This window comes from Pempheris klunzingeri, chromosome 10 (genome assembly GCF_042242105.1).
Source record: "Pempheris klunzingeri isolate RE-2024b chromosome 10, fPemKlu1.hap1, whole genome shotgun sequence".
Classification (NCBI taxonomy): domain Eukaryota; kingdom Metazoa; phylum Chordata; class Actinopteri; order Acropomatiformes; family Pempheridae; genus Pempheris; species Pempheris klunzingeri.
The window spans coordinates 15,285,211-15,310,206 of record NC_092021.1 but is presented as its reverse complement, the minus strand read 5'-3'; the positions used below and the strand labels follow the sequence as shown (position 1 = coordinate 15,310,206).

The window sequence follows — 24,996 nt, the reverse complement described above, 5'->3', positions numbered from 1 at the left end:
CAGCTGAAAACAACAAGACAACATCAGGTAACGTGTGAGGTCAAGTGGTTGTAGACTTACTTGAAGCTGATGATATTTGGATGCTTGAGTTTACGCAGGTGTTTGATGTCCGTCTCCTTCTGCTCACGGACCTTCTTGATGGCCACCTCCTCAGAGCGGAACTTGCCCAAGAAGACGGCTCCCTGTGCACCGCTGCCCAGCCACTGCAGCTCCGAAATCTCCTCAAATGGAACTTCCCACATGTCTGGAAACATGTAAATTATATTCAGTCAAAATAAAAGCTTTACACTTTTATTTTTTCAGGTTTATATATAGAGTTCTTACACCTTTTCCAGCGCTTTCAGGGTATCTGTTCATGGTTTTCCAGTATCTCACTGTTAATTTACTGGTAAATTACATTCACTCCAATCAATTAGGGTCTCTCTGACTTGTTTTATTATTCACTCACATAGTGATTTATCAAAGTAGAGGAGTGTTGGCAGAGAAATATTCAGTCATACAGCGATTTATTGTGCTAATGCAATTAAAATTTCAAGCTGTTTCAGGCCTTTTATTTCAAATCCAAGAACTTTTGAAACCTTGAACACGACATCAAAATTCAAGATTTTGTAGGATTTCTAACACCTGTGCGAACCCTGTAGGTAACTGTCTAATTCTGATCTTTAGCACTGCTTAAGCTTATTCTCCTTTATGCTGAGAGTTTGATGAGTTGAGTGATACCACTCTTCTTGCTGTAGCTTCATATTTACTGTACAGAAAAGACGACTGTTGACATAGCACAAAGACCAGAAACAGCAAGCCTGGCTCTGTCCAAAGGTAACAAATTCTGCCTACCAAAACCACTAAAGCTCACAGATTACCAGGTTGTATCTCATTTGTTTAATCTGTACAAAAATCGTGGTGTAAATACATTTATTTGCCATTTTACAGGGGGTGATGTGCTGGACTATGTTTTTGGCAGGGTGCAGCTACAACCTCACCACGACAGGACAGTGAAAATGAAAAGGTTGAGTTAGTCCTTTAAAAAGTCACAGTCACAACACTTTCAAAATAAATGTCATGTAGTTATTAGAATATGGTGTCTTGGACATAGAGATTACAGTACAGGACCAAAAAAACACGCATCAGGGTAAGACTTTACTGAGCAAAATCAAACCTAACGCCATGTGCACAACTGCTATAAATGGTATTCAAAGCAGTGAGTCATATGCTGTTCCATCCCTGTTATGTGGTTTGAAACAAGCATAGAGGAGAAGCTATGCTGCTGAAATTTCCAGCCCACTACATCTGGACATTAGCTGACCGACCACAAGACCCAGCCCAGTTCTGTCTGACCTCGACTTGTATCCTGTAGCCTGTGTGTCCAGCCTGTACAGGCAGCCCTGCAGCAAGGTGAGGCCACCTTTACCATGACCTCAATTCAAACTGACAACTGTACAGCTTCACCCACAACAGCAGTATGGTGAAGCTAGGGTTAGCTATTCATTTATGGTTTCAGACTGCATTAGGAGGGAAATCTGAATCGGTTTGTTTCTCAGATGCCTTAAAGGGGCAGGGAACATTTCATTTCCTAAATTGATGACATGCAGAAAGATATAACCCAGAACTAACCTTGCTGTTGTAGCTTGTATTCTGTTGAGTACGTCTTCCCTATGATGTTCCAGACAGGCCGCAGACATCCAAACAGCCCCTCTAAGAAGCCACCTGACCCAGGCCCCGCTCTGTGGAAGTGCAGTTTGATGTCATCAGGGTGATGGGGATGACTCGGCCTCCCGTCTCCACTGTGGTCCATGGGACAGTCCCCTTCTCCTGTCTGCTCCTCCATCCCACTGCCACAGCCGTGCTCACAGGAGGCTGGAGACCCGGCTTCGTCATGGTCCTGCTCCTGCAGCTGCAGCACGCTGTTGTCAAAGTGCCCACCCTCGCTCCGTGTTGAGTCCACACTCAAGGCTGTATTTGGGGGTGTTATACCCCCCAGCACTGTGTCCTCGTCCTGGCCGGGAGTCTGGAGCGTCTGCAGGGGAACGGGCAGGGGAACGGGCAGGTGTGTTGGCGGGGCAAGGTCTGTGATAATCTGAGGGGGTAAATTGGACAGAGGGGCCTGAGGAGGCTGAGGTTGGGAGTTGGGCGAGTTTGATTTCTTCATGGCGTCCCCAACCACGGTGAGTTTGAGCTCCTCCTTCAGCTTGCCCACCAACAGACTGGGGCAGGAAGTCCACGAGAGCACCTCGGGGGAGCTACCCATGGTGTCGTGCATGTGCATGGGCTACCCAGTGATGATGAATCGGGCACGTCCTAACACACAGGTTTATCTGAATGCTGAAAATCACCTGCAGAACAGGGAGAGAGAGACACAGAACAAGAAAGGGAGACAGGTCAGCTAAATTATGAAGTACATGGGAAATAAAATGCAGATCACAATAAAAAGCTGAGTTAAGTCCATTTAGATGACTGTAGACACCTCTGATTCAATGTAAACATGATTCTAACCGTTGCCCAGGGACCCTATTAACTTCCACAAAGAGAAATGCAATCCTCTCATTTGCTCTCATAGATCTGGGATTGAGAGAGCTTACATTAATGATGATTATTTTTAACTATGGCGTACAAACACTACAGGGTGGATGAGGTCGGAAATATCAGATAAGCTTTAAATCAGTGCATAAGAGAGAGAGAGAGAGTTGCTGAATGAGAGACATTACAGAATAGATACAAATAATACAATTCTGGGAAATTTCTGGGAAACAGTTGGACTAAACCAATCACACGCACACACACACGCGGCTTTACTATGTTCTCTGTGAAGCAGTAGCAGTATAGCAGGGATTAAAAGTCTTGCTGTGTATTAGGACTGCTGAGAGCAAAACATCTGGCACACACAGCCCTTCTCACTGCTTAACCAGCAGGACTGGCCACAGCCAGCACAGGCAGGAAGCCAGCCGCACAGCAAACACACTAGTTTTCTTCAGACACTAAATCTCCAGGAGAAAATCAATGTCATCTTAATCTGCCTATTAGTCTTACACAAGACACTGGTAAACCAGGGTCAGGTTCTTTCCTGAACGTCTACACGCACAGGTCGTCAATCAACATGTTGATATATACTGTGATACAGAACAGTTACGGAAAAGTTATTTGAGAAACTGTTTATTGATATAATATCCAGACAGTGTCTGTGTGCGGCTACTCCTGCAAATTTAAAACCAAATAAATCAAGATATCATCCCAAGAAATCACCACATAGATGCGAAATTGTATAAAAATTAGGGCTGAAAAATGAATCCAAATATTACAGAAATTATATATTATTATAAATGAATACTAATATTACAAATACTAAATTACCAAACACATCCAGAGATACTGACAGGTAGTTTTCACAGCATGTCTCAGATACATTTAAATCATCTTAAAGCACAGGTTGTTGTGCTGGCCGAAGCTAGTTGTACTCACTGTCTATCAAAGCCTGAGGCAAAAAATGCAGATTTCTCAAACATGGCAAATGTAGATATAACGCAGATATAATGTATATGTACAGCAGGAGGGAATCCAACAGTTTAAAGAATAAACAAGGATAATACGGTGTGACAAATAAGGTGTCTCAGGTGTCATCACGTGACCTGAGTGTGGAACTCTGGTCATGTGATAACAAGTGGTCCAAGTGCTGATGAAGAAAGTGGGAAGCTGTTAAAAGCTCTGACAAGTACATTGACCTTGAGTTGAGATCATGTTATCATGCGTAATGATCCCAAGGCCGTGAATGAACTTCCATACTTCCAAGGGTAATACTGTCAGTAACTTAATTAAGTCTCACTGCATAATAACAAATCATTGCTGATCTGTAGTGAGCGAACAGCAGTGGGGAAAAAAAAATTAAGATCAAATTATTGTTGGTTTTGGTCTTTTCATGTGACTCAATAATATCTCCAGCCTTATCCTTTAAGAAGTGGCTCACAAACAATTTGAATGTTTGTTTGGATGCAGCTTTTTTCAGCTACTAAAACTTTTTGTTTGTAGAAAAATGAGACAATCCTGAAGAAATCTGGTCAAGAGTCTAATTATGTGTCACAGGGTCAGATGTGAGTTTGTGCAGGTGTTTTGGTGTTGCAATGCTGCCTATCACAGTGTCTTTTTCCAACACTTGCACCGGGAGTTGCCAGTGTCAGAAATGTTGAAATCCTACACATGGGGGCTGTAGACAGTTGTAACGGTAGCATACAGTGTGTTTTCAGACAAACAGATGGCCATTTATCCAGTCCGACTGTGCTTGTTTACCAATCTTGGCAAAAAAGCAGCACAAAGCAGTGAATCAATTGCTTTGTAAATGACACTTGATTTTTTTCCTCCTTTTAAACCCATGAGGACATGGCCTTAGAAATCCAATCAAGTTTGAGGGGGCAGCAGCAAACAGAGAGCAAGGGAGACAGGGAGATAGCGAGAGGCTGTACAGTGTGTACAGTCGAGAACAGAAGATCAAAGTCCAGGAGGGAGGAGACAGAGAGGCAGAGCAGTGAGCTGGCTCTGTGTTACGTGGAAGTTTCCTGAAGGGGAGAGGACGGTCATGAAGTCCAGTCGAAGCACACTTTGTTTATGTTTCCCCCTGCAGGCTGGCATGAATGTACAGCTCTTCCTCTTGGCATAGGTCAAAGTACAATAAAGCTTTAATATCCCTGATGCAGATAAATTTGCTACTGAAATGCTGCAAAGCTATGACACTGAGCTTGAATTGCAGACCTCACTATGTGTTTAATCATGTACTTGTTATTTGGCATTTTCCTTTTTGGATACTTGACAGCAGAATGTAGAGACAGAGGATGATGAATATCAAAAGTTCACAGTTGCTCACAGTTACATGGTACGCACCCTAGTCCGTTGGTCCATGTAGATCCTGCATACAGTGCTGTGAAAAAATTTGCCCCCTTACAGATTTCTTCTGTTTTTGCTTTTTTGTCACACTTACATGTTTCAGATCATCAAACAAATTTTAATATCAGACAAAGATGACCTGAGTAAATACAAAAAGCAGTTTTTAAATGATGATTTTATTTATTAAGGGAAAAAAGCTATCCAAACCAACCTGGCCCTATGTGAAAAAGTAATTGCCCCCTAAACCTAATAACTGGTTGTGCCACCCTTGGCGGCAACAACTGCAATCAAGCGTTTGCAGTAACTGGCAATGAGTCTTTCACATCGCTGTGGGGGAATTTTGGCCCACTCTTCTTTGCAGAATTGTCTTAATTCAGCCACATTGGAGGGTTTTCGAGCATGAATGGCCTGTTTAAGGTCATGCCACAGCATCTCAATTGGATTTAAGTCCGGACTTTGACTAGGTCACTCCAAAACCTTCATTTTGAGCTATTCAGAGGTGGACTTGCTGGTGTGCTTCAGATCATTGTCCTGCTGCATAACCCAAGTGTGCTTGAGCTTAAGGTCACAAACTGATGGCCGGACATTCTCCTTCAGGATTTTCTGGTAGAGAGTAGAATTCATGGTTCCATCAATTACGGCACGTTGTCCAGGTCCTGAAGCAGCAAAGCAGCCCCAGACCATCACACTACCACCACCATGTTTGACTGTCGGTATGATGTTCTTTCTCCCAAATGCTGTGTTAGTTTTACGCCAGATGTAACGGGACGCACACCTTCCAAAAAGTTCCACTTTTGTCCCGTCAGTCCACAGAATATTTTCCCAAAAGTGTGGGGGATCATAAAGATGTTTTTTAGCAAGTGTGAGATGTGCCTTTGTGTTCTTTTTGGTCAGCAGTGGTTTTCTCCTTGGAACTCTCCCATGGAGGCCATTTTTGCCCAGTCTCTTTCTTATTGTTGAATCATGAACACTGACTTTAATTGAGGCAAGTGAGGCCTGAAGTGCTTTAGATGTTGTTCGGGGTTCTTTTGTGACCTCCTGGACGAGTCGTCGATGCGCTCTTGGTAGGCCGGCCATCCCTGGGAAGGTTCACCACTGTTCCATGTTATCTCCATTTGTGGATAATGGCTCTCACTGTTGTTCGCTGGAGTCCCAAAGCCTTAGAAATGGCTTTTTAACCCTTTCCAGACTGATAGATGTCAATAACTTTGTTTCTTGTCTGTTCTTGAATTGTTTTAGATCGGGGCAAGATGTGTTGCATTTTGAGATCTTTCAGCCTACTTCATGTTGTCTATTTAAGTGGTTTCTTGATTCTACAGCTCTGGCAGTAATCAGGCCTGGGTGTGACTAATGAAATTGAACTCAGCTTTCAAACATGTGGTTAATCACAGTTAATTCATGATTTAACAAGGGGGGGCAATTACTTTTTCACATAGGGCCAGGTTGGTTTGGATAGCTTTTTTCCCTTAATAAATGAAATCATCATTTTAAAACTGCTTTTTGTATTTACTCAGGTTATCTTTGTGTGATATTAAAATTTGTTTGATGATCTGAAACATGCAAGTGTGACAATAAAGCAAAAACAGAAGAAATCTGTAAGGGGGCAAATACTTTTTCACAGCACTGTACATGTCTGTGCACATGCATGTACTGTGTGTGTGTGTGTGTGTGTGTGTGTGTGTGTGTGTGTGTGTGTGCGTGCGCATGTATGGACTGGGGGGTAACCTGAGTGCTGTGAGAGTGTAGTGGCTGCCAGAAGCTCATCTATAATGTAGGCCTGGCTCTAAGCAGGTTGCTGAGAGTGCAGGGGAAGGAGAGAATGCTCTCTCAGGTATCCAATAAATCCGTCCCTTCCACAGCCGAGACAATCGAGCTGTTCGAGTAGAGGCCCGTGCTGTAATTCCACCCCGTGGACGATTTTCAGAGCTGGGTTTCTGATGTGGGCCGCAGAGGGTGGATGTGCACATGAAGACACAAGTCTGCATGCACAGTGACCCCTATAACCAAGGTAAAACCGCACAATTATCTTGTCTAGATAATGACTACAGAGCACAGTCTGATGGTAAATCTGATGCCTTTCAACTTATAATTTTCACGTCTCTTTGCCCAATCTCTTTCCTCTTTCCTAACCGGCCGAATCAGGGCTGAGTCTATGCATCTATATCCGACACCAAGAATAGGAAACGGACCTCAGTCTCTGCCATTAATCTCTAATGGAAGATCTGTATGGGCATAGAAACCCATGAATAATGTCTGTGCTTCATCAAGAAGGGCCCGTGGTTTCATTTACACAGTCATTTATTCACAGGACTTTCCGAAAGTGACCGTGACTTGGCAGAAGGACACACCGACAAAAAAAAAAAAAAAAATGTGTTAAATGTTTGCATAAAGTAGATATTGCTTAAAAGAAGGCAACAACGCAGATGCTCAACAGAATGGATAAGGTAAAGAAAGAGAGGGAGAGAAAGAGAGAGGGAAATTATCAGGGGCTGATCCTTTAATCCCTCTACAGGGCTCTAGACACAAGCTTGTACAAACACAGACCTTATACAGCCCTCCCCCTCAATATATCCTCTACACACTTCCTTTCATTTCTTGCCTCTCTAAAGGCAACATAATGTCAACGGCCAATAGCACAATGCATGATCAATACATCTTTAGTGCATAAACATATCTATAGATGTGGAGAAGTATTGGCAGAGAAAGACCTGACTGGTATCGTTGCGGACTGTACCACACTTTATAAGTGTATGTGTGCGTGTACACAGCAGCTGGTGGTGCAGGGGGATCAGGTTCACAGAACACACATGCTCATACACACACACACACACACACACACACACACACACACACACACACACACACACACACACACACACACACACACACACACACACACACACACACACACACACACACACACACACACACACACACACACACACACACACACACACACACACACACACACACACCCGGGGCGTGTCTGGCAGTATCCAATAATCCAACTACTCCCAGCAATCCACTGGGGAGGGAGTTTTTCTGTGCTACTCAGCAAACGCCAATATGGTTGTTAAGATTGTGTTTCAGTATACTCCGGCTTCACAAAGGCAGTTGAACAAACTCACGCAGCGCCATCAGTAGCAGCAGCGTCATCTGTGCCTCCATCACTCTGCTCCTCATTAAGGGAAGCCCTGCTGGGCCCCATAGGGGGAACCTCCCTTTAGGTGACAGCTGCGCCACCAACAAAGAACCAATTTAGCCCCTATCCAACCTCATCATTCACACGTTACCATGTCAACACTGCATCCATCCTGACCTTCTGCTACCAGTCACACTCACTCTCATCCAACGCTCAGGTTTGGAGTGGCCAAAAAGCCTGGAGGTTGCATTTACATCCACTGAGCCTGTCACATAGAGAAAACAGAATAGTGTTGCTATAAAGTGAGGAGTGGGTAAGCCATCCAAAATAGTATTTTGCATTCATCAGAATATATTTGCTTTTTTTGTACAACAACATACATCTTATAGCTCTTTACCCCAAAAGGGGATGGATACAAATCATAGCCTCGTGGGCTACCTCATGTTCATCTTTCCAGCAGATTTACAGAATAAAATCTGACTTGACATCATTAGAGAGCTGTGGCTTACAGAGACAAATGACTGCAGCACAGTGAGCCAGGGTCAAACCTTTTCAGATACAGTCTAGATCCGGCAGACTGGTCGGCTGTATCGCCCCATCCTGGAAAGCTCACTGCTGAAAGGAAAGACAAATACCTACTCCAGACCGTTTCTATCCCTCCTGACCTCCTCTCATGAAACGAACGGCACGAAAAATGGATACAGAGGGCAGTATGAGTCTCCACTGAACACTAAAGTGACCAACGAGGAAAAAGGTTAGAGTATTACAACAAAATAGACTGGACAAATACAAGAGTCTCTTATCATCAGTAGCTCAGAGGTTTCTACGGTCTGAACCACACATGTGACTGCCTGTTATTCTGGGTCACAGTTGAACAGCTGAACTCTGGTATCTGTACTCGTTTCCCTGCTCAGAGCAGACTATGGACTTTCACGGCTGGTGTTCATCATGTGAGTAAACAATGTTATAAAACAGAAATCTGGAAACATACTGCTCGTACAAGTCTTTCTTTTCACTGAGGCAGACGGAATTGTAACATACTTAGCGATATGAACATCAAATACCGAGACCTCGGAAATGTGACTCTGCCAACAGAGCCGCCCAGCCCTGATTTGATTGTCGGATGTGGGCCGATGTCTAAATCAGCTTTCCCTCGCTACCAAGGCCATGAGTCCTGCCAGAGGGGATTGGACAGCCTGTTGTAGGTGGGTGAAAGTAATAATCTGCTGGTGCGGGCACAGCAGTGGAGGGGAAAATAAACAAATTCTGGCACAGCGTTCAGGCATCTGCATTTCCCTATAATCCCTCTTTCTACAAATTCTGATTCCCTCTGGTGACTCACCTGGACTGACTAGAATACCTGGTGGTGGCTGAAGGGGAAGGTAGGCCATAGAACAATAATCCCTACCCGCCAACCTGCCTACTCGGGGTTTGACTGATGTTGCTGGGTAAATGGGAACAAGGTCAAATCTGCTCCTGCTGAAGCCAAAGGGAAAGTGCTGCCTGGCTTGTAGTGAAGGCTGGGAGGGTAGTCAGGTGGATGAATGAAACTACCGGGAGAGTTGACTGATAGAAGAATGAAAGTGTGTGTGTAAAAACAAAAACAGCTGCACCTCGGCTTCTTCTTCTGAAGTCTAAAACATCAGTGCCCGACTGTGTGAGTTCAACAAACCAAGTTCATGCTTTCAGATCCAACACGTTCTGGAGGGATACGCTAATATGCAGATGCGTGGCTAACATGGCTGTGAATCATTAGCACCCCAAACACACCCACACATAACTTGTGCCTCAAATAGCCTCAGCTGGTACCAGCCAGAATTGGAGAAAAATAAATAACAGAAGAAAAGAGTGTGCGCCATCGACACGTCACACACTCTCCCTCCAGCTTCATTCTCCCAGCCTCTCAGTGTGGCTGCAGCGGCACTGCAACCAGGACACACAGCCTCCTAAAATCTGCAACTATCGCGCATACTCTTTTCAGTCGAGCAGACTGAAGGTTTTTCCAGCGATGCTAAACGATAAAGCTTTACAGAGCTCTATTTATGAACACTAACCAGATACCTCAGAATAGCTGATGAATGCAAACAGACAGAAAGGGACGCTGGGGCCAAGGAGACAGTGGAGGGAGAGAATGGCTCAGAGAAAAGTAGATGAAGAAAAGCATATTAGGGAGATAGAAAAGGGCATGGAGGGTTGTGAATGAGGAAGAAAAGGAAGTCATTTTGCTGCTGGAGACAAAAAGAAAAGAGTGAGAGCAGAGGAAAATGAATGAGAGACAGATAAACAGGAGAAAGAGAAACTGCTTTTCCGCTGCTGCTGTGGCTGCTTGCGGCGTGATACTGTACCGAGCACGCTCCAATGGGAAAGACTCCCAGAGCGACAACAAAGGACACAAGAGGAGCCGGCTCCATGTGAACTGGGCCTGTCTGCCCTGCACGGCCAGGAGACAGCAGCACGCACACACAAACACAGAGGCATGGACACAGACAAACACACACACACTCAACACTGCACACCAGAGCAGCTGCTGCCACAACAATCCCCCTTGTGCTCTTTTAATAGGGATGGCCTGCCTGGCCCGCCAACAACAAGGGCCGAGGAGGGAGACAGACACACAAAAAGTGACACAACAGACAAACACGCATATTGCAGGAGACTGGCTGTGACTGACACCATTTTAATGTGAAAATATGTAAAGCTACAAGGCACAAAAAAAGAAATTCGGCATGTGAGTATAACAAGAGGAAGTGGGTGTTGCAGTACATGTTCTTTCTTCCGTCCAAAGATGACTATGCCACAGCAGAAAGCCAGAAAATCAATACACATTAGTGCTTCCATTAGCTTCTGGGTTCATAATATCCCTGCTTGCCCTTAAAAAACACACACACAACATGCATCTCATCTATTTTTAATATTAAATCCTGTACCCCAAGCAGCGTCAGACACTCAAAATCCAAATGGCAAACTCCTCATGGATATGACTATGCAGCCATTATTTTAAATGCTCTGTGGAGGATGGATGGATGGATGGATGGATGGAACACTCCCCTCCTCCTCCTCCTATCCTCTAAAGCCCGGCTGCCGGCTACTCATCCAGTGCAGTTACATAAACATGCTTAGTAGCAGAGGACAGAGGTGGGCACACAGAGCTTTCCTGCTGCCAAGCCGGCTGAATACAGAGACGGATGAAGACAAAAAGTGGGGAGAGGAGTCAAAGATGGTGAGGCAGGCAAGGAAACGTGGACAAAGAGAGAGGCAGAACAAACTAGGACAAAATGACACACTGGACAAGGGAAGTGAATGTGATTTGTATATGTGCACATACTGAAATGACCGTGATTGTGCGCAATACACGTGTGTCCCAGAAAAGTCTGTCATCTGTGACCACCAGCGTTATAATGCCTCAGGGTATCATTTGGCTGCTACGTCAGGAAGTGGAGGGCGGTGTTCTGTTGGTCTATACCTTTACCTACATCTCAACCTGTCCTTCAGAGGGCACCGAGAAGTACTGCATCAAAAAGCAGCAGCAGCATCACAGGCTGAGCCCAAAATAGCTCTTGCACGCATCAACGCACGACCGCTCAACACACTCCTGCAGCACTGCTACTGAGCAAACGAATACAAACCGGCACACACATGCACACACTTGAATGTCTCCTTGCTTGCCTGAACACATACATACAAATATACAGGCAGGAGAAGTACCTCCACATCCCACTGTTCCCACTCAAATGTATGGCAAAGACACAGCATCAGCAGATTACTCACAGCAGACAGAGCTCAGATTCATGGTCGTCTCTCAGCTCGGAGGCTGGGGTGAGAAAAAAAAAAAAAAAGCCGGGGGAGAAAGACTGAACTGACGGTCAGGATGGAGAAAAACAGCTAGAAAAGCAGGGAGTGACAGGAATGACAGACATCCCTCTAACTCTCGCAGCACCTGTGCTGTGAGTGGGTGGCCGGCAGCGTCACCGGGTCGCTGAAGACCTGCTCACGTCACACTTTTCATGAATGGAGCTGTCTGACGCAGGGAGGACGCGGCTCGGAGAGCAGAGGAGGGGGTAGCAGGAGGAGGCGGAGCCTTCTGCACAGACTCGGAGAGGAGGAGCAAAGAGAGATGAAGAGGAGAAGAGAAGAGGAGGAGGAGGAGGGGGGATGTATTTCAAAGCAGCACCAGCTGGGAACAGCAGGTTAGGCTGCAGTGGCGTCTCTCTAAGTAGGACAGACTGTTTCTGCACAAGAGAAAATCCCTTTGTACCAAATCAGTTATCGGTTCTTTCCATGCCAAATGTATCAACATCCCACATACGACTGCACAATGTGTCCTGTTGTTTCACAGGTTTGCCAAGAAAACATTTCATGTGTGCATGTATAATGACGATTTTCGTTTTCTACTCATGTGCTGATTATTTGATACGATACGAAATCATTCTCAGAGTCAGAAAATAAAATTTGGTTTCCAAAAACCAAAAGCTGCGTTACTTGTTTTCATCAACCAACAGTTAAAAATGCACACATATTCAGTTTTCTATCACACAACAGGGAGAAGCAGCATATATCTGATTCATAGGGTTTTCATGTTGTAACTAATGACATTATTTATGGTTGATATGTTTTCAACTGCCTAATAGATCAGTTATACGCCCCTATATTGACCATCTTTTGAGTTGTCAGGTAGTGAAAAATCCTCATGGCTCCGATGCATTGTCTTCTAGGACAGCACTAGTGCCAATAAACTAAATTTCTCATTTATGACTGACAACTGATCTATGAAGTATTGGTAAATGATTACCTATTAATAAAGCAATTTGCTGAAACTTAATCTACATAAAATGATGTAACCCAAAGAAGGGCATCAGGGAAGTGACAGGTTAGGGTGGGAGAGTTGTTGCAGACTGTAATTTCTGGAACTGGCAGGAAATGCATAAATGTATAAATAATATACTTTGGAGCCGACATTTGTTTTCAATGTGATGCTGTATAATACGGGTGACATCTCATTCGAAGGGTGGAATATCAATAATAACAAACTGATACAAATAATTCTGGCAGCAACCAGAAAGGCCGTCGCGAGGAAGCGGCTAAAATCAGAGACACCACCATCGATGAAGGGATATTTATCATTCATCAAATACATCATGCTCCAAAAAGTTTTTCAGATTTGGACCAAATGGACAGAGTACATTAAACCTGCAAAGTCAGACTGATTTAATAGAATTAATGAGTGAGAGTATAATGTGATTCATATCATTTTATTTTGACAGCTCGCTTTTTCGACTTTTTTTTCTTTTTGCTTTCTACCTTCAACCCTTTGTAGTATCCAAGGTGCGAGCTTCCGATGTTCAATTGCAAATATTCAAAGCAAATGTTATTAAGGAAAGCCTCTGGAAGAGCAGTAAAATGGTTATCAAAAGTATGGCAATTTTTTTTGTTTTAAATGTGTACAAAGCTATATGAATCTACTAGCAGTAATACTAATAATGTGTTAAAATGAATGTGAAATGAATTATTTTACAAAAATAAAATAAATTTTAAAAACAATACAACCCAAGACCTTATTATTCAAAATCTTGAGTTAACGGAGGTTACATCCTGTTCCTCACACACTACAATCACACACACACACAGAGTTCAGACCTGCTCCTGTAGTTAAACTTTGGAGATGTGATTGTAGTCATCAAATTATCGTGATTAGCCTACATTTTCACCACAGGATGTAAATGGTCTGCACAGCTGTGCTCTCTCTTCGTAATCTAATAAGTATTCTGCTGCAAACTAACTGCTTTTCTGCATGAAAACCACATTTGAGCACTTTGTGCCCTCCATGTTTAGCCATGACTGTGTGCTGAATTGGACCAATTTTCTCATGACACAGAGCACTTGAATCTCAAATCACAGGACCTATTTAGGCTCTATACACAGGAGGAATAAGAAAGTTCAAGTTTTGGAGGGTGACAACAGTTGAAGAAAAATCAAAAAGGTCAGAGCAAGAATGTCAGAAGAACCTTTTCTCTCCCCAAAAGGTCATTTAATGTCTCTCACACTCCCCCTGAATGTGTTCCTGTAAAACCACTTTATTCAGCCATTCAACCTCTCAGCACATGTGCGCATTGGTGTGAACACATCTGTATGTATAAACATGCTGCACTGACCTGTCAGGTGGTTTCTGGGCATCTCACAGGTTTTGCTGAGTGTGATCTGGGCTCAGGTTAGGCTCCGTGTTGCTTCTCACCTGCATACACACACACACACAGAGCAGGGTTCATATGAGTGGGTGACATGTTAAAGTCTGTACAGACTGAGGATTGGCAGGACGATGATGATGATGACTGAGCACCAACAAAAGGTGTCCACATCTGCAGCCGTTTCAGAAACAAACTAAACAGTTGAGTTACCAGATTAACAAAAGGGGTTGCAACTCAGACGGAGGGAGGCACTGGTGGTGTGTCTGACTGTAGTGTGTGTGTGTGTGTGTTTATGAACGATAATGGCAGAGATTGAGACTGACTGCGACCAGAGGGGGTGTATCAAAGAGACTGATTGAGGGGGAGGGCCTCAGGCTCAGGGAACAGATGCTCCACCCCATCCTCTCATTACAGGGCCAAACCTCTGGGGGAGATGATGACGGGGGAGAGGAGGGAGTCGGGAGGGGGAGTAGTAAGAATGTAATGATCCATGGAGGGTGGGGGGTTGGAAGATTGGATTAGCATTGTCCAATCTCCATCCTCAAGCCACACCCCGGCGGGGGACACTGCCAGAGCAGGCGGTCCGGTATCCCGGGGCGAGGCTGAGGGGGAGACTTCCAAACGTAGCCTATAAATGGTGTGAAATGACAGTCAAATGAGTCACGGTGCAGATGGCCGAGGATGCTGGCTCTAATGGGACTGACGTTAGGGAATGGTGAGTGTGTTAGCACATTGTTGGATCTGTTAAAACTACACCTTTGTGATGCAAAGTCCAAAATTAACACAATGTCAAGCATTGTTCTGACACTGAAAAGAACCAGAGTGGTGTAAACTGAAATAGTTCTTCTTGTCATGTTGCTGAGGACGCACTTCTGTAAACATGTACTGGGAATTCCCCCAAAATAGAGTTCTAGTTAAATATTGGCACAGAGAGAGAGGGAGGAAGAGAGAGAGAGACATTAGGTATCCACTGGAAAATAGACTTCAAATACCTGACCTGTTTGCTTAGCGAGAACATCTAGCTCTGCTCTATAGCTGAAATTCCAAAGGTCAGCAGGTCACAAGCCTGTGGGCTCATGTGGAAACGAGCAAAGCCACACTGTGTGACAAAAACAAGCCACAAACTACAGATGAAACCCTTTCAATGCAGTTTAGGGATTTTATGACCCATGGCCAAAGGATGCTCAGTACTTCTTCAAAACTCCATTTCACCACAACGCCACACAAGTTTTGAAAAAACAAAAGCGCAGGATGTATTGATGATTCATTCTGTCAGCTTTCAGCTTGATAAGACCACAGTGGTAATTAATGCGTTTACGTGCATGAATATCGCATAAAAGAGACCTAAATGAGGTAAACTGTCTCTACCTACACAAACGTCCCTCTTGCCAACAAACGTCTCATCAAAAAAATCTTGACATTTATGGGTCTCAAAGCCTCTGTGTGCAAACATTACAGTGATATAACATTTAACTTTAACTGAAAGTATTGTAAATTTTGGTTTCAAAATGAGCTGCTCTGATGCTAAAAAGGCTTTCCAGTGTTTAAAATGTGTAGTGTTGTGTAGTATGTTGTGTAGTTATGCAGAAGTTAGAGTGATCCATTGGCTGTATGAGAGTCGGCTTTGATTTTTAACTTAGATTTCATTTTCTCCCTAAATCTTCATCATTCAACGACGCTACTAAAGGTTTTAGGTCATTCAATTCAATTTTCATTCAATTTAACTTCAATTAAAAGTTGTAAATAACTTGCAGGGCAGCTGAAATTTGAGCTTTTTCATTTCGTACTCTGACTGAAGCTTCCTCAGGTAGAAACTGCCTTTCAGCACAGTAAGTCCGCTGATAAGTGATATTTATATTAAAGTCATTATTTAGGATGAAAGGACCATTTCTTTTGATGACAAGAAAAATCATAAAATAAAAGCAAGATTATAACTGAGACCGTCTTGCGATGTACGGTGCAATGGAACACATAACACGAGAGAAATCACTCTGGTGAGGGTGTATTGTGCCAGATTTATTCAATATGCCAAACCAGCCTGGCATGGCCAACTGTTAATACAGACATATATGTGTGGTTTGCTGAAACATTTCCTCGCTTGATAGGTTCTCTCTCCCCCATACACTCTGTCTGAGGACATTGGGGCTCAGCTCTAAGGGGAATTTTTTATTTTAATAACCAAACTCTATTTTCATGCTTTTTTATGTTCTCTGGCACTGATTGATATAATTGTTCTTGGCATAAAACAAATGTGGGCCAGTGGCGTAAAGTTGGGGGGCAAATGGCTCCTTCCCTACTTTCCACTCCCTGCTTCTTCCACCTTTACTCGTACCACACTCAGCCTTCATTGTGCTCTGTAAAATTTGTTGACTGTAAAGTTTTGTGACTGTATCTTGCACAGTTGTGAAACTATCATGTTGACAGACAGACATGGAAACTCCTGGCAAAGTATTCGATCCATGAGCTTGAACTGATGCTGAGCTGCGCCTCTGTTTGCGTCAAACTGCTACGTTATGCCACTGCTGGTTACTGTGTGTCATAGAGGTGCGAAAAATCTTTAATAATCACCAATCAATCACTAGCCACTAATTATTATGAATGAATGAAGTCTAGGGTTGACAGTCAGTGACAACTAATTAACTCTGCCCACACTTGTAACCCTCCTTCTTAGAAAGCACAGAGAGCCAAGTTAACAATCCAGTACAACAGTCAGAGGAAATTAAGACATTTTTGTCGAAAAAAAACAAAAATTCAGATTCATATTCCAAGAAAGAACAATATTAATTAACAGTAATTGATATTTAAAGTCTGACAGCCCACCCTTCAAGGAAAGACAACAATCACAAATCCATCATCATTCTCATAATATGTCAACATTATGAGCTCTAAGGTGTCTAAATGTTTAGAAAAATTACTTATATCTGTCCATGAAACATAATGTGCCACATCTCCAAAGCGTAGACATAAAAATTGTCTGACCTCAGTCTTTGCATGAGCTTTATTCCAGCTGTGGCCAAAGCCTCCTGCTCTGTCTCCATCACCGGCACACAGACATGATGTACAGCCAGTCATTGCTCCATGTGCCCTGGTCTCGCCTCCAAGTGCAACAGAGCTGTAAACCACACTGGCTCAGCTCTGTTACACACACTCATTACTATTTCACCAGCAGTGGAACAGCAGCACTGACAGCTCCTGTGTCCTCTGCATTAATAAAAGAAAAAGCACCATCGCAGCTTACAGTGGTTTACCTTTACAATCTGCCATCACATGCGGCGGCCTGCTATAGACACGCTGGCCCACACACACACACACACACACACACACATCTATGATTACCGACAAATAAATAAGACTTCCAAGGAGGTCTGCTCAGTCTTACTTCTGGTGGAGGAGTTAGCAAATCCAGCGATGTCGCCACACAAACGCCAACCAAACACAACACTGATGTTCTCTTCTTGTACAGTTATTTAAACTCTTTAGGTTTTGTGTTATTTAACTAAAACAAAGCTGGGTTTTTTTCAGTTTCTGAAAGGTTGAGATTTGGGAGATATCTCCATATATTATGAGCTATAGAGCTGTCTTAGCACGGCATATCAAATTCTACGGAGGCCAGATTCAGATAGATAGATGTGTTTGTCAAATTTATCAAAGTAAGGCATAGAAAATGTAAGACAACATACAATAGTATCAACATAATAGTATAGAAACCTTTCAAAACCTAAATAGCCCTCGAGAGCTTATCTGAATCTGTTAAATAACCACAGGCTTAAAAAAAAAAAAACATAGAAAAATCAAAAGTATGATATTTTCCTCTTAAAAGTGAAACATACATCATTAACAGCTCAGGGGACACATGTCTATGGAGCGTGAACCAGGAACTCCAAGACAATCAATGTTTTAAACTTGGAAATAGTGAGTAAAGCAATTAAACCGTCAATAAAAGCCTTTCTCAGCCACAGTAATTGGCTCAAGGTCTATTGTTGGCGCAGCAAAGGTCTGTCTCTGTGTGCACTGAGACTGACCAGATACTTCCAGAGGGAAGATTTCACTCTGTTAGAATGAACTAATCTTTGACTGTTTAGAGGCTTTTATAGTCTTTGACGTGCAGTTTTGATATTTTCCTAATGTCTCATTTTCAATGTACTGTTGAGCACTTGGAAATCCCTTGTGTCTGAGTGGTACTATACAAATATATTTGCTTATAGCCTAAACTGAATTAAACTATGTTAATTTTCATGTTTTTCAAGTCCGCTCACATTTAATTTCAAATAGACATAAACTATCATCAGTAACACAACTACAAAATACAGCTAAAACTCAAACCAAAAAGTGAACTAACCAAGTTATAAGCTAAAGCTAGCTATAGCCACAAGTAGTCTTGGTCAAAGTTAAATTTGTAAAAACTTGTTTCCCCAAGCTATATCCTGTGTAAGTATCAATTTTGAGGAGCCAGCATATTGGTAATTTACTTATTTAGCCTGAATACATAAGGGCTACCAGCAGTCATACAAATAAGTAATAAAAGCCACAGTAGTTCCTCTTAGCAGCAGTTAGCTATCCTAGCGTTAGCTTACCAGAGTAACAGTAACATTAAGTGTCATCTTAGTTTATGACTCATGCTTTGGAGAGGTTAAGATGCTGTTAAACCTCAAATTTATGTATTAAATTGTATAATAATGTATTATGTTGATTTCATAGTAGTTATTAACAAATGGGAGATAAAGCAGAAAGAACACAACCCTACAACATATCTCCTTTTTCCCCAGTGTCTGACTGGTTAGGTTTTGGCATGACTTGTCTCTGATTACCTAGTCATAATCATGTCCCACCTCACACTGTACTCTGATTTCTACTTTATTTTACTCTAAACGGAACCACAACTTACAAAACAAGCCTCTTGCTGCATTGAAGAAAACTTTTCAGTATCGATTGAGAACATAAACTCATTAGGAAAGTGTTAACTGAGGTAATAAATCAAGTGAGAAGTAAGGCCATTTTATCATAGAATTTCACAATTCAATCCAATTTCACGAAGTAATCGACTTCAAAAGAGTCACCCCCTGCTGGGCTTTAGAACGAATGCAGGTTTAAGACACTTGGATTCATTTTCAGACCCAGAAGACACGTCCACTTCTTTTATGCAGTCTTTGGAAAATACCTAAACTACTGAGAACAGACTGCTCCTGAGTGTGTTGACTTCATGCACATGGACAAACCTGTTTGCCTACGATGGACGGTAGATCCAGGCCGGCCTGGCTCACTGGTTGGTTTTACAAAGGCAGGCATGGATGAGTGAGTCCTGCACACAACAAACCACTGATTCTGAGGGACAGATAATGCTTGTGAGATTAACGCGCTGAGCCCTGAGCCCACCAACAACCCACAGCGCGACCAATCCACGCAGAGAGGAAATTACATAACAATGACAGTTCAACGCTCCCGGAGGATTCTGCCCGCCCCACAACAATCCATCTATCCTGGTTCTCTTTATCGCGGGTTCAGAGCAGACTAAAGGAGCAAACAGATGAGGAGCAGCAGACAGAAAGCCTGGATGTGCCGTCCTCCCTCAGCTGTGTGCACCTGATAATCCCGAGCGTGATTTATGGGATTGCGTGCTGAGCTATAATGCAGAACACAGCAGCCAGTCTTAGATAACATAAAATGTTATGAAGGCTCTGCAGCCTTCTTGCTTCTAATTATTTCATGAAAGAGAATTGGGAGGAGAAGGAGCCCACGCTGGGATGTCATGTTCACAAACACTTCACCTCTTCCCTCTGAACAGAGGACACAAAGAGAGAGCGAGGGGGTTGGCAGTGGTGGTCTGCCTGGGATTACAGCTGTAGCTGGGGGTGTACAGTGCTGCTGCCTGCTGCTGGGGTCAAAGGTTAGATGAATATATGAGGTTACAGCTGTGCAGAGACACGCGGAGACAGAGTGGACACGAGAATGTACGAGAAATAAAAATGGTCGAATAACGCACCTCTCACATTGGGCAGATTATTTCTTTTCAGAGATTTGTAGGTTGTTTTGCTTGGTAAATGGCTTAAATGGTAAACAGCTGATTGATATTACACACACACACACACACACACACACACACACACACACACACACACACACACACACACACACACACACACACACACACACACACACACACACACACACACACACACACACACACACACACACACACACACACACACACACACACACACACACACACTTACTCAAGGCTGTTGCTGCTGTTTTGATCACATGGTACATGCTGCAATTGTGGTTGTGATTGATTAGGGGAAAATAATCTGTATTGCATTAGTCAAGCATTACTCATGGATTAATAAGGACCTAATGTACTATGATCTGTGAGTAAAAGTGCATCCCTTCTATTCATATACATGCCTGTTTATTATTACATTACATTACATGCCTGTATTATTCTATAGATGCACACATTAGAGGTCAGAGATAATGCAAAACTACACTCACACACACACTCACACACACACACACACGGCCTGCATGACTTGTGCATGTGCTCTGGTTGTTGCTCCTCCACTCGTGTGTGTTAATATGCTCCCCATGAGGCGCTGCAGGCTGTGGTAATTATAGAAGCTCAGCTAGCAGACACATCACAAGAGAGAAGTACATTTAAAGCCATGTGCAGTTGCGTGAATACAGTACATGCATACATGCACACAAACCAAAGTACACTGTGGATGGTCGTGGCATTTGGCAACACTTAGAACTTTAAAAAGACACAGATACATTTAGACTTTTTCTAAATATGACTGTCGACTCATACCTGACCTATAACCAGCAGACGCAGCCCGCTCTTAGGATGTAAAGCCTGTATAACATTCGCAGCAAAGCCCAGGCACACTTAGGGTTCAACAATGCTGAGTTAATCTACCCCCTCACAGTCACTACAGTAATACCCCTGCCCAAATATAAAGAGATGTGGGGCTTAACCCACTTCTGAACAGAATCCCAATCCTAAAACAGGCTGACCAGCAGAGTGTCTGCGACTGTGTCCAATAAACCCCTTGGCAAACGACAACTCCATCTCCAGGACAGCCAACAGAACAGAGAGGCCCGGAGATGGAAGATGCTTACTTTCTTAATCAAGCTGAGTTGTCGTTATTGGCATTTAGTGGTCCGATATGGACGTGAGATGTGCCAGGCGGGCTCTCAGTGAGACAAGCTGGCCCCGTGTGTGGCGCGCAGTAAGCTAAGGACGGGATGGAGGCAGGGTCTGCGGAGCTCAGACGGTGTCATTACAGAAATGTCAGTCAGAGGGATGGAAAGGAGGAGAGGGCCTGAGGGATAGGAAGGGAGGAGAGGAAGAGAGAGGGCGAGCGGGTAAGAGGATAGAGACCGCGAGGGAGCAAGACTTTCGTGTTCACACCCCTCCTTTAAGCCCGACGTTTGTTATTTGGCTTGTTTCTACTCAGATGGCCTTCTCAAATCCAAATAACGATACATAGGTTTGGGTCGGTCCCTAATCAAGGCATAGCATGTAGCCTCCCTTTCCCCAGTCCACAGCAAAACCTATAAACCTATAAATCTATGATGTCTTCTTTTAATAGTCATGTCAATCAGGCAACACGTAAACGTCCGTGAGCTCTAATCGACCAAAAGTGAAGTCACCTGCCGGGGGTGAACCACCAGAGTGTATGAGGGAGTAACTAATGTAGACAAGGGAGATCACTCACTCAAACATATAACCTTTCTAATCAGACTACAGTACTACAGCCATCACAACACCAGACAGTTCTAATGAATTTTCACCAGGGGCAGCACACCACTGATCACATATAAAAACCACATGTTAAATAAATTTGACAAAAAATAAACAAGCCCAGTCTCCAGGGCCCGGATTAGAGAGATCAGACCAGATGCAAGGCTACACTGCTGCTGTCGCTACACATGTCAATTACATAAATACAGCTTCCTGTCTCCATGCCAGCATAAGGACCAACACATCCCCATCCCCAACCCCTCCCCCCCTCGGACCCCCGCCGCCTTCCTGTGCCTCTGCTGATGCTCAACGTGATGTGGCACATGACAGCTCAGATACACAGGTACTCTTGACACCTGGACAAACATCATGTTGCCTTGCAGAAGGATCACTAAGGTGAAGAGGGGATCTGAGCACTGAACCACCCAGAGGATAAAGCAGCAGTGGCATTCTGTATTTTTCTTCTTGACAACACAGTTAATGAAAGAAACAATCAAACAAATGTGTCCATCCTGTCTGGGACACTCACATCCAAGCCCACTCATTTCTACCCAACATAGATGAGAAATCATTTAAGTGTCCAGAACAAAAATGCACCTTATGATGACTATTCTGTCAGCTTTCAATCAAATCAAATATATGTATTTTAATTGAAAAAAAGCCTCAGTTGTTTTCTAAAACTAGCAGTCACAGTGGATTTTTTATTTTTTTTTACAAAATGCTACTCGTCACAGTGCATTTGCATGTTCTTAATTAACAGATTAGAGCTAAAAACTGGCCCACATTTGTAGTTGCTCACATTAGCTGTAAACCTGGTGTTGGGTGTCTTTGTGCCACAGTTAAGAGCACAAAGAAGACACGATAGGTGCAGCCTTCAACACGCTGTTAGCGGGAGACCACATTTGGCTGATTGGTGCCGAGCGTGACCTGTAACTGCACCGCACACGGGGAGCAGTTACAAGAGAAGCAAAGCCATTAGTGACACATGTGGACGCTTACTGGAAACGTCCCACTCAGCACAATGAGGGAGGAAAACAATGCCGCTGCTGCCATGACGGCACACAGCATCCACCGCTCACACATGTAACGTGTCCCACTGCTGACTGGCTGTCAAAGCATGTGGGAAACGCACACAAGAAACGCAGCCGCACCATAAAACTGTTGTGACATTGGGTCGTCATGAAAGGCAGATGAATGATCATCTCTGATTTGTGTCAGATGGCTGCAGAGAGATGCTCACCGAGAACACGCAGGCTGATCTGTCAGCCGTCCCACATCTGACACACAACAGTCATACAAGTCAAGCACTACGTCCCACCTCCATGACGGTTTTCAAGACGTGTTGATGATCACTGAGGAGGCTGCAGTTTGTAGATTAGAGCTACACTCGAGTCATAAATCTGGTGACTTTAGACTCCACTTGACATCCAAAAACAACTGCAGCTCAATCAGATTACATTTATGCTATAAAAATGTGTGCAGCTCATCAGCTGTTCATTTGAACTCAAACACACAGTGCGAGATGGAGGGAAAGGTCCGTCTGTCAGTGCAGACCAGCGCGCAGAAAAGAAAACAGATGGCAGATTACGACATTTGGATGTAAAGACGTGTGCTGTGGTCAGCAAAAAACTGGACAGCGAAATGCAAAAACACGTGGCTGAGAAATCACAAGTGGCTGCTCTAACACAGATCTGACATAACAAGGAACAGCTGATCGTTCTGCATAGAAATGTTATACAGCTTATTTAAATATAATAACTATGGAAATCATTATCTTACAGTGCTATTACTCTGTTTAAAAATACTGCTGATGGGTGCATAAAGCCTTGTTTAGGACTTGGATTTGACTCAGGATGTCAGAAAGCAGGACTTGAGACCAAGCTATGACATGCAAAACATTGACTTTGTCCAACTTTTGGCTTTCGTCTAACCTTGCTGATGCACGAGGTGGACAAAATATTAGAAACACCTCTCTTGACGATGCAGTACAATCCCACAGCACCGAAAACTACTTCAAGTTTAAGCTGAAACAGTTTCCAAAAAAAAAAAAAAACAACCTGAAACAGAACCCCTCATTATTGCCTGGCTGCATGCCATGTGACCGCCTCAGTTTCAGCCAGGTGTAACTAATAAACTGGGTGTACACGCCCTTTAAAAACAGTCGCCTGAGAGCAGATCACAGAATATTAAATCAAAGCCCACCTATTCCTCTTTTGTTACGGCCACGTAGTCAAACACACCAGACAAAGTGCATTGTGAGTAACATCTTACTGAAAACAAACATTTCTCCACCAGCCACTATAATTTAGCCTCCTGTCCTGCAGCCTGTAATTTCCTCCTCCTTCTCCTGGTGAAAACAGGCGAGCTCACACTCTTTCTCTACGTCCAAACTGTCCACTTATTCAGCAGGATTGTCCACTTGGTTACACGGTAAAGGCGAAAAATAACTCTTGTGGCCCTCGTACGCACTTTCCGTGTGTTGTTAGCCTCCTGCTGATTTACACTAGCGGAGCAGCCCTGCTCGTATGTGGCTGAAAATTCATTCATGAAGCAGTTTGTCCTGACAGTCAGTCCATCGCCGTCGTGTTATGGTTGCCTCCTCTGACAGCTGCCCCACTCAGCACATTCACGGCTTCATCCCACGACCAAACCAGCCCGTTTCCCGTCAACCCCCGGTGCACCTGGAGCTTTTTAAAGTCGCCACAACGCTGCGTCTTTCGATAAAAGTCATTAAAAATGGAGAATATTACCGTTTGACTGGACAGGATCCCTCAGAGATGTCCGACTGCTCCCTCGCTCTCTCCCTCTTTCTCCCTCTCTCTCTCTCTCGCTCTCTCTCCATCTATTTTTTTTGACCAATGGCGGAGTCGTGTGAGCGCCACGTCACTTCCGGACTCTCTGGCCCGTACACCTGTAAACCCCAGCAGCTCCGCTCAGCACAGATCGTCTATTGTGAAGATGCATCCAGATGGAGGCTGTGGGCACCTCTACTCTACTACATTTCTATTCTATTCTATTCTACTCTATTCTATTCGACTATACTGTAGTATATATTATGTTATATC

The 24,996-nt window shown here is 43.7% G+C and overlaps 1 protein-coding gene across 2 annotated transcripts in view; it reads right to left on the bottom strand.

The window, feature by feature from the left end:
- map3k13 (mitogen-activated protein kinase kinase kinase 13) overlaps positions 1-24,738 on the bottom strand; it is a 31,888-nt gene extending 7,150 nt beyond the window's left edge. Inside the window, exons 1-4 of one of the 2 annotated variants that reach the window (XM_070837698.1) lie at positions 24,682-24,732; positions 14,158-14,237; positions 1,612-2,330; positions 61-244 (exon numbers count right to left, since the gene is read on the bottom strand). In XM_070837698.1, coding sequence (XP_070693799.1) covers positions 61-244; positions 1,612-2,263 — 836 coding nt within the window. In that variant the 5' untranslated portion in view covers positions 2,264-2,330; positions 14,158-14,237; positions 24,682-24,732. Of the gene's footprint in view, positions 1-60; positions 245-1,611; positions 2,331-14,157; positions 14,238-24,681 lie in introns of both variants that reach the window. The other variant, XM_070837699.1, reaches the window with a different exon arrangement.
- Between the last annotated feature and the right edge of the window lie 258 nt (positions 24,739-24,996).